This window comes from Coregonus clupeaformis, chromosome 11, assembly GCF_020615455.1.
Source record: "Coregonus clupeaformis isolate EN_2021a chromosome 11, ASM2061545v1, whole genome shotgun sequence".
Taxonomy (NCBI): Eukaryota; Metazoa; Chordata; class Actinopteri; order Salmoniformes; family Salmonidae; genus Coregonus; species Coregonus clupeaformis.
In genome coordinates, this window is record NC_059202.1 from 18,605,225 (window position 1) to 18,618,860 (window position 13,636).

Here is a 13,636-nt window from a genome sequence, read left to right on the forward strand (position 1 = left end):
TTTTGTAGTGAGTGGGTATGGGTTTCAGTGAGTGGGTATATTTTGTAGTGAGTGGGTATGTATTTCAGTGAGTAGGTATGTGTTAATGCATACCGGTATTTATGTGTGTGTACATGAGAAAAGAACATAAACAATTCCCAAATGTAACCCTAATCTCAAATGTCACAACGCTTCCGATCAGTGGAAACAAACATGCTGTGTGTGTACAGTGCTAGTCACCCAGTGACTCAGCAGTAGAAACATTACCAAACTGGCCCATGGAATTGACCGGGCGGCCATTGCCCCCCTTTTACTGCCCTGTTTCCAGCATCAACTCCACACACGCACACGCGCACGTGCACGCGCACGCGCACACGCACACGCACACGCACACGCACACACACACACACACACACACACACACACACACACACACACACACACACACACACACACACACACACACACACACACACACACACACACACACACACACACACACACACACACCCTTCCCTCACTCAGCCAACCCATCCACAGGTGTGGCCGTCCCAGGGCCTCCTTCTTCCAACCTGGATGCTGGGGTCAGTGGGTTCCTTGATAGGACCGCCCCCTTGCCTGATTGGAGCCGTCCTGGAAGTCAGGCCAGCAGGTTAATGATGAATAAAAGAACGATTGACAGCAGTGGGTTCATATATAGTTCTACACAGAGTGTAAAAAAACATTAGGAACACCTCCTCTTTCCGTGACATAGACTGACCAAGTAAATCCAGGTGAAAGCTATGATCCCTTATTGATGTCACTTGTTAAATCCACTTCAATCAGTGTAGATGAAAGGGAAGAAACAGGTTAAAGAAGGATTTTTAATCCTTGAGACAATTGAGACATGGATTGTGTTTGTCTGCCATTCAGAGGGTGAATGGGCAAGAAAAATATATTTAAGTGCCTTTAAACGGGGTATGGTAGTAGGTGCCAGGCACACCGGTTTGAGTGTGTCAAGAACTGCAACGCTGCTGGGTTTTTCACGCTCAACAGTTTCCCTTGTGTATCAAGAATGGCCCACCACCCAAAGGACATCCAGCCAACTTGACACAACTGTGGGAAGCATGTGAGTCAACACGGACCAGCATCCCTGTGGAACGCTTTCAACACCACGTAGAGTCCATGCCCGGACGAATTCAGGCTGTTCTGAGGGCATAATGGGCTGCAACTCAATATTAGGAAGGTGTTCTTAATGTTTGTTATGCTCAGTGTATCTCATCGTTTTAAAGAGGAGTTGTAAAGTTGTCACTGTAGTGATAGCCTAGTAGTAGATTGGCGAGGTCATGTCAATCCTAGCAAAGATTGGTCAATTTATTTAATTTGACCTTCATTTATCCAGGAAAAGACCCTTGAGGTTAGAAACCTTTTTTTCGAGGGTGTCCCACCCCCTGAACTGCTCATTGTTCACTCACACATTTAGTTGGTTGTAGGACACATGTCACTAGTACAAGTTAGGTAGGCTTTATTGACAGTTATTTTTGTGACTAAAAGATTGAAGATTAGGTAGTTAATATCATATTATATGTGGTCCTCTGTAGCTCAGCTGGTAGAGCACGGCGCTTGTAACGCCAAGGTAGTGGGTTCGATCCCCGGGACCACCCATACACAAAAATGTATGCACGCATGACTGTAAGTCACTTTGGATAAAAGCGTCTGCTAAATGGCATATTATATTTGTTTGTGATGCAAGAGTTGATTGTTATAGCCCAAAAAACGACCATTGTAAATACTGTTTCTCTTGATTTTAATCCATCCTGTTCTTCTGTCCTTTATTTTGTGTCATTCATATATTTAGTAAACAATCCTACAGCGGAAATGGTCAGAGAGAAAAACATTTACCTATGGTAGCGTAATGTCTTGGTCAGATGCATTCCTAACCAGACCCCCCCCCCCCCCCGCCGTGGATCGCTAGTCAAATGAAACATTGTATTGCACGGGACCTCAGGGTTTCCATCTGAGCTCTGTGCGTGGCGCTGGAGCACACTGGGCAGATTGATAATTAGTCCCTTAGTGACTCTAAGGAGGGATAGAGGAGAGGAGGAGTGGAGGAGGAGGAGGAGGAGGAGGAGGAGGAGGAGGAGGAGGAGGAGGAGGAGGCGGAGTGCTTACCGTCGTACTTAGCTCCAACCTGACGTTTGGGCTAGGGGTAATCAGAATGACTCAAAAATACAACCTTGTCACCCAAACTCCCTTATTCGCCATGGTATCATCAAGCCCTCTTTTAGAAAATTTGGGGATAATTCTTTGCGCTGCAAACCTGTGGTTCTCCTTGCAGGGGAAAATAGATCAAGCTGTTGTCATCGATAATCAGTGTGCTTTTTTTAGCCCCTTTCGTAATGTTTTCAAAAGGAGCCTGACAATAATTAGCAATTAAAATGTGCCTTTTTTTGCCATTTTTTTCTCTCTAATTAGCCTTACAGAGACATTGGGCTGTAAATCTCTGTAGCTTTGGGTCGCACACACATACACACACACAAACACCTAGAGAAATGTTTTACCATAAAACCATGGCAACATCTCATGTGTTTGCCAGTGATCCCAGCTAACCCTGTCATGCCCCCTCTGAATCAATGATATCACATTTATAACAGACAATGATACAGCATATTGCCAATCAAGATTTTCAACATATTGTCAATATAGTCACCATATTGTCAGTGTCTTCATCATGGACAGCTGGGATGTGTTCATTAGGCACCAAACGGAAGAAAATGGATTGAAACACCTGGACGATTTGCTACAGTGCCTTGTAAAATTATTCATCCCCCTTGGCGTTTTTCCTATTTTGTTGCATTACAACCTGTAATTGAAATTGATTTTTATTTGGATTTCATGTAATGGACATACACAAAATAGTCAAAATAGGTGAAGTGAAATGAAAAAATAACTTGCTTAACAAAATTCAAAAAAATAAATAACGGAAAAGTGGTGCGTGCATATGTATTCACCCCCTTTGCTATGAAGCCCATAAATAAGATCTGGTGCAGCCAATTACCTTCAGAAGTCACATAATTAGTTAAATAAAGTCCACCTGCGTGCAATCTAAGTGTCACATGATCTCAGTATATATACACCTGTTCTGAAAGGCCCCAGAGTCTGCAACACCACTAAGCAAGGGGCACCACCAAGCAAGTGGCACCATGAAGACCAAGGAGCACTCCAAACAGGTCAGGGACAAAGTTGTGGAGAAGTACAGATCAGGGTAGGGTTGTAAAAAAATATCCAAAACTTTGAACATCCCACAGAGCACCATTAAATAAAGTATAAAATAAATTGAAAGAATATGGCACCACAACAAACCTGCCAAGAGAGGGTCGCCCACCAAAACTCACGGACCAGGCAAGGAGGGCATTAATCAGAGAGGCAACAAAGAGACCAAAGATAACCCTGAAGGAGCTGCAAAGCTCCACAGCGGAGATTGGAGGACCACTTTAAGCCGTACACTCCACAGAGCTGGGCTTTACAGAAAAGTGGCCAGAAAAAAAGCCATTGCTTTGTTTTTTATCGGCAGGGACTAAGAAACTGGTCCGAATTGAAGGAATGATGGATGGCGCTAAATACAGGGACATTTTTGAGGGAAACCTGTTTCAGTCTTCCAGAGATTTGAGACTAGGATGGAGGTTCACCTTCCAGCAGGACAATGACCCTAAGCATTCTGCTAAAGCAACACTTGAGTGGTTTAAGGGGAAACATTTAAATGTCTTGGAATGGCCTAGTCAATGCCCAGACCTCAATCCAATTGAGAATCTGTGGTATAACTTAAAGATTAATGTACACCAGCAGAACCCATCCAACTTGAAGGAGCTGGAGCAGTTTTGCCTTGAAGAATTGGCAAAAATCCCAGTGGCTAGATGTGCCAAGCTTATAGAGACATACCCCAAGAGACTTGCAGCTGTAATTGCTGCAAAAGGTGGCTCTACAAAGTATTGACTTTGGAGGGGTGAATAGTTATGCACGCTCAAGTCTTCTGTTATTTTGTCTTATTTCTTGTTTGTTTCACAATAAAAAATATTTTGCATCTTCAAAGTGGTAGTCATGTTGTGTAAATCAAATTATACAAACCCCCCAAAAATCCATTTTAATTACAGGTTGTAAGGCCACAAAATAGTAAAAATGCCAAGGGGGGTGAATACTTTCGCAAGCCACTGTGCATGTATCATAATGCAGTGGTTCCTAAACTTGTGGCAGGGGTCCAGGTGGGTCGCGGGATAAAAAATGTTGTGCAAATAATTAATATTTTTGTTGTTATTTTTAGAAAATAACATTCAGGATGGAAAAACACATTCAGTGTTAACTTAAATGACTAAAATCAAATAGAAACTATATAGAAAATATATAATGAACCTATCTATTTTTTTGTAATAATAGACTATAATCTTTGAGAACTTACATTCACCAAAATAAAAGCTAGACAATCAAGCCCCTATTGATGTTGTTATCATGTTTGGGCATAAGAACACAGCATTAGCCATGTCGTATTTTCTCTCAGCTCCATGGCAAAATGTATATAATTGCAGGAAATTTGATTTAAAACTGCCAAATGTTATTTCAGCTCCATGGCACAATGTGTAGAATTGCAGGAAATTAGCTATAAAACTGCAAAAGTTTATCTTTGCTGCCAAGATGAGGGACTCAAATTTTCTTGCCCAGGGCCTAGACACAATTCAGCCCATTGACACACCCCTTTTAGATTCAGAAAAAACCCTGCATTGTTACAAATAATTTCATAAGTATACATTCAATTTATTCTAATTGGTCACAAGAGCCCATACTGAAGTCCACATTCAGTTAAATGTTTTTTACTTATTCTTTGGTCTGTGTATGTTTTTTTCACCGCTCAACCCATATAGTGGGTCGCAACTCAAAAGACACCTCAATTTGTGGGTCGCGAAGCAAATACGTTTGGGAAACCCTGTCGTAATGACCCTGAAAAAGCGGTATGCATACATCACCACAGTCCACACATAATTGAGTCTCTATGCTACGGTGTCCATATTAGGACAGAGTCATACATCCACTTACATACTGTATGTCCTAATATAGACACCGTACTTCACAGTCCTACTTTCTGTTGACCGAGTCAATTGGTTTGAGCTCATTTGGGAGATGTTGATGGGAGGTGAGACAGACAGAGCACAGAGTTGCAGCAGGCAGGAAAAAGTGCATGGCATGTTTGTTTGGAGGGTCTTTTGTCAGTGGCAGAGCCCTCCTCTTAGCCTTGATTAGCCTCTCTGTGTCACACAGGGGTCAATGTGAACACACACAGGCACACACACACACACACATAACCACACACTGTAATAGAGCAGTGCAGCGCATCACAGAGTCATCATCATAGAATCATAGAATCATCATCATAGAATCATCATCATAGAATCATAGAATCATTATCATAGAATCATCATCATAGAGTCATCATCATAGAATCATAGAATCATTATCATAGAATCATCATCATAGAGTCATCATCCTAGAATCCTAGAATCATTATCATAGAATCATTATCATAGAGTCATCATCATAGAGTCATCATCATAGAGTCATCATCATCAAGTTAAACAGGATACAAAAGGTTTCTTAACAGCCATAAGACTGCTGAACAGTTCATCAAATTTCTACCCAGACTATTTGCATTGACCCTCTTTTTCACGCTGCTGCTACTCTCTGTTTATTATCTATGCATAGTCACTTTAATAACTCTACCTACAGTTGAAGTCGGAAGTTTACATACACCTTAGCCAAATACATTTAAACTCAGTTTTTCACAATTCCTGACATTTAATCCTAGTAAAAATTCCCTGTCTTAGGTTAGTTAGGATCACCACTTTATTTTAAGAATGTGAAATGTCAGAATAATAGTAGAGAGAATGATTTATTTCAGCTTTTATCACATTCCCAGTGGGTCAGAAGTTTACATACACTCAATTAGTATTTGGTAGCATTGCCTTTAAATTGTTTAACTTGGGTTAAACGTTTCGGGTAGCCTTCCACAAGCTTCCCACAATAAGTTGGGGGAATTTTGGCCCATTCCTCCTGACAGAGCTGGTGTAACTGAGTCAGGTTTGTAGGCCTCCTTGCTCGTACACACTTTTTCAGTTCTGCCCACAAATTTTCTATAGGATTGAGGTCAGGGCTTTGTGATGGCCACTCCAATACCTTGACTTTGTTGTACTTAAGCCATTTTGGCACAACTTTGGAAGTATGCTTGAGGTCATTGTCCATTTGGAAGACCCATTTGCGATCAAGCTTTGGTGACTGATGTCTTGAGAAGTTGCTTCAATATATCCACATACATTTCCTTCCTCATGATGCCATTTATTTTGTGAAGTGCACCAGTCCCTCCTGCAGCAAAGCACCCCCACAGCATGATGCTGCCACCCCCGTGCTTCACGGTTGGGATGGTGTATTTCGGCTTGCAAGCGTCCCCCTTTTTCCTCCAAACATAATGATGGTCATTTTTATTTTTATTTTTATTTCACCTTTATTTAACCAGGTAAGCCAGTTGAGAACAAGTTCTCATTTACAACTGCGACCTGGCCAAGATAAAGCAAAGCAGTGCAATAAAAACAACAACAACACAGAGTTAAACAAAACGTACAGTCAATAACACAATATAAAATCTATATACAGTGTGTGCAAATGTAGTAAGTTATGGAGGTAAGGCAATAAATAGGCCATAGTGCAAAATAATTACAATTTAGTATTAACATTGGAGTGATAGATGTGCAGAAGAATATGTGCAAATAGAGATACTGGGATGCAAATTAGCAAAAATAAATAACTATGTAAATAACAATATGGGGATGAGGTAGTTGGGTGGGCTAATTACATTTACATTTTACATTTTACATTTTAGTCATTTAGCAGACGCTCTTATCCAGAGCGACTTACAGTTTAGTGAGTGCATTACAATTACAGATGGGCTGTGTACAGGTACAGTGATCGGTAAGCTGCTCTGACAACTGATGCTTAAAGTTAGTGAGGGAGATAAGTGTCTCCAGCTTCAGATATTTTTGCAGTTCGTTCCAGTCATTTGCAGCAGAGAACTGGAAGGAATGGCGGCCAAAGGAGGTGTTGGCTTTGGGGATGACCAGTGAGATATACCTGCTGGAACGCATACTACGGGTGGGAGTCGCTATGGTGACCAATGAGCTAAGATAAGGCGGGGATTTGCCTAGAAGTGATTTATAGATGACCTGGAGCCAGTGGGTTTGGCGACGAATATGTAATGAGGGCCAGCCAACGAGAGCGTACAGGTCACAATGGTGGGTAGTATATGAGGCTTTGGTGACAAAACGGATGGCACTGTGATAGACTACATCCAATTTGCTGAGTAGAGTGTTGGAAGTTATTTTGTAAATGACATCGCCGAAGTCAAGGATCGGTAGGATAGTCCGTTTTACGAGGGCATGTTTAGCAGCATGAGTGAAGGAGGCATTGTTGCGAAATAGGATGCCGATTCTAGATTTAACTTTGGATTGGAGATGCTTAATGCGAGTCTGGAAGGAGAGTTTACGGTCTAACCAGACACCTAGGTATTTGTAGTTGTCCACATATTCCAAGTCAGACCCGCCGAGAGTAGTGATTCTAGTCGGGCGGGCAGGTGCAAGCAGCGTTCGATTGAAGAGCATGTATTTAGTTTTACTAGCATTTAAGAGCAGTTGGAGGCCACGGATAGAGTGTTGTATGGCATTGAAGCTCGTTTGGAGGTTTGTTAACACAGTGTCCAATGAAGGGCCAGATGTATACAAAATGGTGTCGTCTGCGTAGAGGTGGATCTGAGAGTCACCAGCAGCAAGAGCGACATCATTGATGTACACAGAGAATAGAGTCGGCCTGAGAATTGAACCCTGTGGCATCCCCATAGAGACTGCCAGAGGTCCAGACAACAGGCCCTCCGATTTGACACATTGAAATCTATCTGAGAAATAGTTGGTGAACCAGGCGAGGCAGTCATTTGAGAAACCAAGGCTATTTAGTCTGCAAATAAGAATGTGGTGATTGACAGAGTCAAAAGCCTTGGCCAGGTCAATGAAGACGGCTGCACAGTACTGTCTTTTATCGATCGCGGTTATTATATCGTTTAGGACCTTGAGCGTGGCTGAGGTGCACCCATGACCAGCTCGGAAACCAGATTGCATAGCGGAGAAGGTACGGTGGGAATCAAAATGGTCGGTGATCTGTTTGTTAACTTGGCTTTCAAATACTTTCAAAAGGCAGGGCAGGATGGATATAGGTCTGTAACAGTTTGGATCTAGAGTGCACCCCCTTTGAAGAGGGGGATGACCGCGGGCGGCAGCTTTCCAATCTCTGGGGATCTCAGACGATACGAAAGAGAGGTTGAACAGGCTAGTAATAGGGGTTGCGACAATTTCTGCGGCAAATTTTAGAAAGAAAGGGTCCAGATTGTCTAGCACAGCTGATTTGTAGGGGTCCAGATTTAGCAGCTCTTTCAGGACATCAGCTATCTGAATTTGGGTGAAGGAGAAGCGGGGGGGCATGGGCAAGTTGCAGCGGAGGGTGCACAGCTGGTGGCCAGGGTAGGGGTAGCCAGGTGGAAAGTATGGCCAGCCGTAGCAAAATGCTTATTGAAATTCTTGATTATCGTAGATCTATCAGTGGTGACAGTGTTTCCTAGCCTCAGTGCAGTGGGCAGCTGGGAGGAGGTGCTCTTATTCTCCATGGAATTTACAGTGTCCCCTAACTTTTTGGAGTTAGTGCTACAGATTGCGCATTTCTGTTTGAAAAAGCTAGCCTTTACTTTCCTAACTGATTGTGTATATTATGTTATGGCCAAACAGTTCTATTTTTGTTTCATCAGACAAGAGGACATTTCTCCAAAAAATACGATCTTTGTCCCCATGTGCAGTTGCAAACCGTAGTCTGGTTTTTTTATTGGGGTTTTGGAGCAGTGGCTTCTTCCTTGCTGAGCGGCCTTTCAGGTTATGTTGATATAGGACAAATTTTACTGTGGATATAGATACTTTTGGGTGGTCCTCTGTAGCTCAGCTGGTAGAGCACGGCGCTTGTAACGCCAAGGTAGTGGGTTTGATCCCCGGGACCACCCATACACAAAAAATGTATGCACGCATGACTGTAAGTTGCTTTGGATAAAAGCGTCTGCTAAATGGCATATTATTATTATTATTATTATTATTATTACCTGTTGCCTCCAGCATCTTCACAAGGTCCTTTGCTGTTGTTCTGGGATTGATTTGCACTTTTCGCACCAAAGTATGTTCATCTCTAGAAGACAGAACGCGTCTCCTTCCTGAGCGGTATGACGGCTGCATGGTCCCATGGTGTTTATACTTGCAGACTATTGTTTGTACAGATGAACGTGGTACCTTCGGGCATTTGGAAATTGCTCCCAAGGATGAACCAGACTTGTGGAGGTCTACAATTTCTTTCTTAGGTCTTGACTGATTTCTTTTGATTTTCCCATGATGTCAAGCAAAGAGGCACTGAGTTTGAAGGAAGGCCTTGAAATACATCCACAGGCACGCCTCCAATTGACTCAAATGATGTCAATTAGCCTATCAGAAGCTTCTAAAGCCATGACATAGTTTTCTGGAAATTTCCAAGGTGTTTAAAGGCACCGTCAACTTAGTGTATGTAAACTTCTGACCAACTGGAATTGTGATACAGTGAATTATAAGTGAATAAATCTGTCTGTAAACAATTGTTGGAAAAATTACTTGTGTCATGCACAAAGTAGATGTCCTAACTGACTTGCCAAAACTATAGTTTGTTAACAAGAAATTTATGGAGTAGTTGAAAAATGAGTTTTAATGACTCCAACCTAGGTTTTTGTAAACTTCTGACTTCAACTGTACATGTACCTCGACTAACATTTACCCCCGCACATTGACTCGGTACCGGTAGCAAATATTTTCTTACTTACTTAAAAAAATTGGCATTGTTGTTTAAAGGCTTGTAAGTAAGCATTTCACGGTAAAGCCCATAACGCCGGCATTGCGTGTGTCTGTGACTCAGTGTGCACAGCAATGGAGCTTGTGTGTGTCTGTGACTCAGTGTGCACAGCAATGGAGCCTGAGTGTGTGTGTCAGTAGTGAGGTGGCCGATCATTTCAGGAGTGTTTGTGTCAGCTGGTTCAGTAGTGTTGGCTGGGCGGGGTGGGAGGGCTGTTCTAAAGGTGTGTCAGATGGTTCAGTAGTGTTGGCTGGGTAGGGTGGGAGGGCATCCCAATTCATCCCAAAGGTGTGTGATGGGGTTGAGGTCAGGGCTCTATGCAGGCCAGTGAAGTTCTTCCACACCGATCTCGACAAACCATTTCTGTATGGACCTCGCTTGTGCACGGGGGCATTGTCATGCTGAAACAGAAAAGGGCCTTCCCCAAACTGTTGCCACAAAGTTGGAAGCACAGAATCGTCTAGAATGTCATTTTATGCTGTAGCGTTAAGATTTCCCTTCACTAGAACTAAGGGGCGTAGCCCGAACCATGAAAAACAGCCCCAGACCATTATTCCTCCTCCACCAAACTTTACAGTTGGCACTATGCATTTGGGCAGGTAGCATTCTCCTGGCATCCGCCAAACCCAGATTAGTCCGTTGGACTGCCAGATGGTGAAGCGTGATTCATCACTCCAGAGAACTCATTTCCACTGCTCCAGAGTCCAATGGCGGTGAACTTTACACCACTCCAGCCGACTCTTGGCATTGCGCATGGTGATCTTAGGCTTATGTGCGGCTGTTCGGCCATGGAAACCCATTTAATGAAGCTTGCTACGAACAGTTATTGTGCTGACGTTGCTTCCAGAGGCAGTTTGGAACTCGGTAGTGAGTGTTGCATTCGAGGACAGATGATTTTTACGTGCTACGCGCTTCAGCCCTCGGTGGTCCCGTTCTGTGAGCTTGTGTGGCCTACCACTTCCCGGCTGAGCTGTTGTTGCTCCTAGACGTTTCCACTTCACAATAACAGCACTTACAGTTGACCGGGGCAGCTTTAGCAGGCTAGAAATATGACGAAGTGACTTGTTAGAAAGGTGGCATCCTATGACGGTGCCACGTTGAAAGTCACTGAGTTCTTCAGTAAGGCCATTCTACTGCCAATGTTTGTCTATGGAGATTGTATGGCTGTGTGCTCGATTATATACACCTCTCAGCAATGGGTTTGGCTGAAATAGCTGAATCCACTAATTTGAAGGGGTGTCCACATACTTTTGTATATATAGTTTATGTCAAAAGATTTACAGATTTGATTCCAATTCCAAATGTTGCCATACATGTCCATACTATATAACACCATGAGTACAGAAGTCTAGGTGCTTCCTTTTAAATGGGGAAGGATTTGTCTTAAAGAGTCTGCGATGGCTGTAATGCTGACCTACATAATTCATATACTCCTGGGGAGAGACTCTCAGAGGAAAGGGTTTTTTTCTCATTTGATTCTCTTTCCATCTTATTCTCGAGAGGATCCGAAGGGAAAATATACAGGGGAGAGAATTTGGAATATTTTTAATCAGTCTTAGATAAAATCATCCTGAGTACCACACTGCCCCCTTGTTTTAGTCTCTTGATCAGAGCATCTACTAAGTCTTGAGAATGTCAATCTAATATAAATGTTATGTGAACTAAACGTAAATGTGATGTGATGTCGTCCATTTTGTTTTTTGGCTGCTTTCCGTGACTGGCCTCTTCAATCATGTCATTAATGTGTACGTTTAGGGCACTTTTTAGGACCTAAAATCAGTCTACGGGTATCATGTGATGTCTGCATTTTTTATTTTTTACTAGCATCTGAGAAATAATCGAAATACGCAAACCACTCTAATATGTTGATATTGACCATTTTAGTTACCTCAACATGCTAACCACCATTTCAGTTACCTCAACATGCTAACCACCATTTCAGTTACCTCAACATGCTAATCACCATTTCAGTTACCTCAACATGCTAATCACCATTTCAGTTACCTCAACATGCTAACCACCATTTCAGTTACCTCAACATGCTAACCACCATTTCAGTTACCTCAACATGCTAACCACCATTTCAGTTACCTCAACATGCTAACCACCATTCTCCCCTCTTCCTCTTTCCAGACGTGAAGAACCTGGAGAACTTCCACCTGGTGGAGAGCGTCCAGGAGCAGGTGAACGCGGTGCTGCTGGACTATGTCATGTGCAACTACCCCCAGCAGACAGACAAATTTGGCCAGCTGCTCGTGCGGCTGCCTGAGATCCGGGCCATCAGCCTCCAGGCCGAGGAGTACCTGTACTACAAGCACCTGAACGGAGACGTGCCCTGCAACAACCTGCTCATCGAGATGCTACACGCCAAGAGAGCCTGAGGAGAGTGCAGATGGGATCCTGATCGTTTGGCTGTTTTGTTGGTTGAGACCAAGCCCTTACCTGCAGAACAGAAACTGACCCAGAACAGACTCTTCCCCATGTTAAAGTTAGACTTAGTGATTCTAGGGCAGGAGGCATCAGTCCTTCTCATTTATTGTGACGATCAACCATCCTGGCACGCACTCACACACATACACACACACACACACGAAAAGGCACACAAACATCCTTACACACACATGTTCAAATTCATACAATATGCATTTACAGTACCAGTCAAAAGTTTGAACACACCAACTCATTCCAGGGTTTTTCTTAATTTTTACTATTTTCTACATTGTAGAATAATAGTGAAGACATCAAAACTATGAAATAACACATATGGAACCCAAAAAGTGTAAAACAAATCAAAATATATTTGATATTTGATATTCTTCAAAGTAGCCACCCTTTGCCTTGATGACAACTTTGCACAATCTTGGCATTCTCTCAACCAGCTTCATGAGTCCTCTGTAGCTCAGCTGGTAGAGCACAGTGCTTGTAACACCAAGGTAGTGGGTTCGATCCCCAGGACCACCCATACACAAAAAATGTATGCACGCATGACTGTAAGTCGCTTTGGATAAAAGCGTCTGCTAAATGGCATATTATGAGGTAGTCACCTGGAATGCATTTCAATTAACAGGTGTGCTTTGTTAGAAGTTAATTTGTGGAATTTCTTTCCTTCTTAATGCATTTGAGCCATTCAGTTGTGTTGTGACAAGGTCGGGGTGGTATACAGAAGATAGCCCTCTTTGGTAAAAGACCAAGTCCATATTATGGCAAGAACAGCTCAAATATGCAAAGAGAAACGACAGTCCATCATTACTTCAAGACATGAAAGTCAGTCAATATGGACAATTTCAAGAACTTTGAAAGTTTCTTCAAGTGCAGTCGCAAAAACCATCAAGCACTATGATGAAACTGGCTCTCATGAGGACCACCACAGGAAATGAATACCCAGAGTTACCTCTGCTGCAGAGGATAAGTTCATTAGAGTTACCAGCCTCAGAAATTGCAGCCCAAATAAATGCTTCACAGAGTTCAAGTAACAGACACATCTCAACATCAACTGTTCAGAAGAGACTGCGTGAATCAGGCCTTCATGGTCGAATTGCTGCAAAGAAACCACTCCTAAAGTACACCAATAAGAAGAAGAGACTTGCTTGGGCCAAGAAACACTATCAATGGACATTAGACCGGTGGAAATCTGTCCTTTGGTCTGATGAGTCCAAATTTGAGATCTTTGTTTCCAACTGCC

General features: G+C 42.7%; 1 protein-coding gene across 1 annotated transcript in view; it reads left to right on the forward strand.

Moving 5' to 3' along the window:
- LOC121577120 (nuclear receptor subfamily 5 group A member 2-like) overlaps nt 1–12,664 on the forward strand; it is a 163,794-nt gene extending 151,130 nt beyond the window's left edge. The window contains exon 8 of the mRNA XM_041890912.2: nt 12,088–12,664. Within this exon, the coding sequence (XP_041746846.2) occupies nt 12,088–12,335 (248 nt within the window). The 3' untranslated portion in view covers nt 12,336–12,664. The remainder of the gene's footprint in view (nt 1–12,087) is intronic.
- Nucleotides 12,665–13,636: the final 972 nt, after the last annotated feature.